The 4038-nt window shown below is 44.2% G+C and overlaps 1 protein-coding gene across 1 annotated transcript in view; it reads left to right on the top strand.

The window, feature by feature from the left end:
• The first annotated feature begins 1236 nt into the window (after positions 1–1236).
• LOC102479681 (oxysterol-binding protein-related protein 9) overlaps positions 1237–4038 on the top strand; it is an 85546-nt gene continuing 82744 nt past the window's right edge. The window contains exon 1 of the mRNA XM_014587359.2: positions 1237–1385. Within this exon, the coding sequence (XP_014442845.1) occupies positions 1275–1385 (111 nt within the window). The 5' untranslated portion in view covers positions 1237–1274. The remainder of the gene's footprint in view (positions 1386–4038) is intronic.

Genomic DNA, 4038 nt, shown 5'->3' with positions numbered 1-4038 from the left:
CCGCCAGGTCTGGGACTCGAACTGCGGTTGGCCATGTGGGAGTCCAGTGAATAATTGTTATTGCATCTGCTGGTCCCTTGGATGTTTTTCCGTTTACTTGTTTAGTGTTTACTTTTATTACAAAATTTAAGCTGTTAGGAAGCATGGTATCTCTCTGGCTCATTCACTACTGTATTACCAGGACTTCAAACAGCGCCGGATTTAGTAGGAGGTCCATAAAAAAATTGCCCTTGTAGGCTGTGATTTGCCCTTGCTTTCCTGCTCTCATCTTCACCTACTTTGTCCTAGGCTCACTACCCTGGCCCCACCGACCTTCTTGATGTTCCTTCAATATGCCAGACTCACTCCCAGTATTTGTTCTTTGCATTTGACATTTCTTCCCTTTGGGCTCTCTTTCCAGGCTTTCTTCTTCACTTTCTTCAGGTCTTTGCTCAAAAATTATCTTTTAATTCCAGACCTTCCCTGTCTGGGAATTTAAGCAGTCCCAACTCTGCAGCTGCTTTCTTGCTTAGTTTTTTTCCGCGGTATTTATCAATGTTTAATATGCTACATAATTTACTATTTATTTTATTGTCTCTTCTTGCCCCACCCACACATCATGCAGGCTCTGATGTATTCCCAAAGTCTAGTGAGTGCTTAGTACTAAACAACAAATGTTTATTACATGAATGGATTTTTTTTTCTTTTTTGGAGAGGTTTTTGTTATAGGGAGCGTGCTCTTGCCAGAGAGACAGAGAGACAGAAAGCGAGAAATCACCCCCTGGGGGGATGGCCAAGCCGCAACCCTTCTCCTCCATTCTCCTCTCCGGATCTTGGGCACGCACGCACACGCGCCCGGCTTGAGGTTAAGCCACCGGGTCCAGGACGCTGTCGACTACATGGGAGTCCAGAGACATAGCCATTACGCTAGCTGCTGGTCCCTACATGAATGGATTTTTAGAACGAATGCTTAAGTGAATATCGGATAAGAAATCTTCTAGAAGTGTAAGGCATCCTCACGGCTAGTAAAATTATTTATCTTAATAACCTTAAAAGCAGCAGTCACGCTTATATTCTCGCATCCGTCCTTGATAAGGAATCCTGTACACAATAGGCGTCCAAAGTGGGCTTTACCGTGATCGCTGGGGGCGTGGGTCATCCAGACTACAAAGTAGCTGGCCGCGCCCTTGTCCCGCCCTTGCCCCGCCCAGCCCGTTGAGGCCACGCCCCCAGCATGCCGACTACCTTATAGGCGAGTGACGTCAGGCCGTTTGTTGTCATTGGCGGCTCCCAAGATGGCGTCCATCATGGAAGGGCCGCTGAGCAAATGGACTAACGTGATGAAGGGCTGGCAGTACCGTTGGTTCGTGCTGGACTATAATGCAGGGCTGCTCTCCTACTACACGGTGAGTCCTCGGAGGGCGAAGCTCCGAGCCTCTGGACGGGCACTTCGTGGTTGGAAGTGGGAGACTGGGGTGTGGTGTAGCCGGATCGAGGTTGCTAGGCTGGGGGTGCCGCCGTACGAGAGGGTCCCTTGTAGGGAGGGTTTTACGTCCCGGTAGCCAATGAGAGTGAAGGAAATGCGGGCACGGCCAATAAGCAGGCACTGGGTGTCTGATTTATGGGTTGGGGTGAGCCTTGGTTCTTTTCGGGGGTCCTGTATTAAGCGATGGTGGGAACGGGTGCCGCTGTGAGTGGGTAAGAGTGATCGTAGTCATGTTTTAAACAGTCCAGCCGTGCGGTCCATGGGGTTTCCGCACGTTGTCTTGGACTTTACACTGTCTCCCCTAGGCCCTGTAGACGGCCGCACCCCTTAGCTTCCAAGGATTGAAGACACTGCTTCAGGACAGTGACCAGACGAGCTTAGCCGGGTCCAAAAGTGACTTGCCCCCTGGTAACTGAAAGGGGTGCGAAATCCCTCCCATCTGTCCAGATTGAGTGTCCCGTTCAAGGGACGCACTCCTCTGATCAGCGGGAGACTAGCTTAACCGACGCCTTAACTTTTGAGAGGCGAGAATTTCCCACACGCGAGTCTCTTGTTAGAGAACGGATAGTGCGGTGTACCCTGGATGTTATGTTCTGGTGAGGGCTCTTAATAGGAGTCAGTGGGCGTGGGCAAGTGGATGACTTGCTACAACTCTTATGTGCTATTTTCTCCCCCCCCCACCATCGCATTAGAAATGGAAGGTGGGTGGTATCAGCATTCACTTCCAAAGATGCTTTCTCTGAATGGTGTATCGTTAGTAACAGGCAATGAGAGGGAGGAAACCACTTAAGGGAACGTCCTGAAGGCTTTAGAAAATAACAGAGGACAGAGGGGAAAAATACGATTATGGCAGAAGGGTTAATGTTGATGGCAGAATTAGGGACGCGAAAGAAAGGAAGGAAGGAAGGAAGGAAGGAAGGAAGGAAGGAAGGAAGGAAGAAAAGAAACGAAACAAAGAAAGGGACACTCATTTATTTATTTAAAAATATTATTGAGCTCCCGCTATGTTTATTTCCATGTCCGGGCAGCGATGAAAACATTCACTGTGCCTCTTTTCTGGAGCTTATATTTTAGTCTAGTGAGTCCCGTAATTCATTTTACTCTGAATAACTCTGCAAAGTAGGTATTCTTTATCCTCATTTAATATCCCCATTTATAGTTCAGGAATCTGAGGTTCCAGGCTTTTAAATAATTTTCTGAAGACCCCAAAGCTGGAAGGAATTGATAAAATCAGGATACTAAGCTCTTGACTTTCTGTCTTTTTCCACTAAAATTCACTTTTAAAGAAGGAGGAACATGCAAGCTGTGAGTCACTAAAGGCAAGCATGGAAGAGTAAAGTATTATTGTACTTTCTCCATACTTCAACAATCAACTGCCTTTCTCAACATGGATTTTAAAGGAAAAAAGATCAAACCTTAATGAGTTTGAAATACTTTATTAAAGATTAGAGGCACCGAACATTATATCCTGAAAACTCTGGAATTATGAAATCCTACAGCTCAGATAAATGAAGAGTAATATTGGTTTCAATAGATAGGATAATTAGAAAATTCCACAGAACCTATCCAACCTATTCAACAGAGTAAATTCAGTAAGTGGTACTATGGAATTAAGTTACTGTACAAATCCCAAACTGTGTGGATCTGAATCTGGGGTCATACTGGTGAGAACCCATACTAGGGTTCTTGTGAGCTCCTAGTTCAGACAGAATCTTCTTTTTCCTTCTTTTTCTTCTTTCATCCTTTTGTGCCTCCTCACCCTTTCAGTTTTTTAGTACTTGACAAATATCTCTTTGTCTTATTGACTGAATACAGATTTTTCATATACTTTTTTTTTTGACCTCTTAATACTTATCCTCCCTTTTAAGACTAGATTCTATAAAACATTATCCTTGCCAGAGGAAGGAGGTATCATATTTCTCACTAATGGATGCTTATAAGTTCCCCTCACCTCCCAGTTCTTCAGTGTTAAAGTATTTGCTTGTAGAAAAACAGCAGAGAAATATCATACCATTGTGAAAATAAACTGATACCCACTCCCAAATCAGAGGAGGAGGGAAAAAAGGATAGGTGTTTGCTTAAAGGGTAAATTGGAGACCCAGTTAATTCTGTACACTTGAATGTTATTTCAGTATCCAGGAAGAATATCTGAATTATTTGTATAATCTTTTTTAAGCAGGGCAGTAAACAACAAGTCACTTTAGTCCTTGTTTCCAGAATCACTTGGGCTCTAGTCTGGCTCCGTGGCTGTAGGTCTGTTATTGCAGGATGGCCCTGAACACTCTGAACTAAACTAGATTGGCCTTGCTTTAGAGTCAGCCTGTACTGTGAGTTGATAGTGTGTTAATCTCAGGGTTGGGTTAGGATGGCTGGGATTGCTGTGAACTGAATAGATTCACATAGACCTCATCTCATCCTGGATCTTCACCAAACTTGGTCTCTGGGAATGGAATGAGCTTTATACTTTGTTCTTTTCTTCTGTGTCAAAATATTTCTTTTGTTTTTCGTAATCTTTGAATCTCATAGTTTTTGTAAAAGAGCATACTATATTTCTATTCTTCCCACAATAGGGA

This window comes from Tupaia chinensis, unplaced genomic scaffold (assembly GCF_000334495.1).
Source record: "Tupaia chinensis unplaced genomic scaffold, TupChi_1.0 Scaffold000207_1, whole genome shotgun sequence".
Lineage (NCBI taxonomy): Eukaryota > Metazoa > Chordata > Mammalia > Scandentia > Tupaiidae > Tupaia > Tupaia belangeri.
This window is presented reverse-complemented; position numbering and strand designations above follow the sequence as displayed.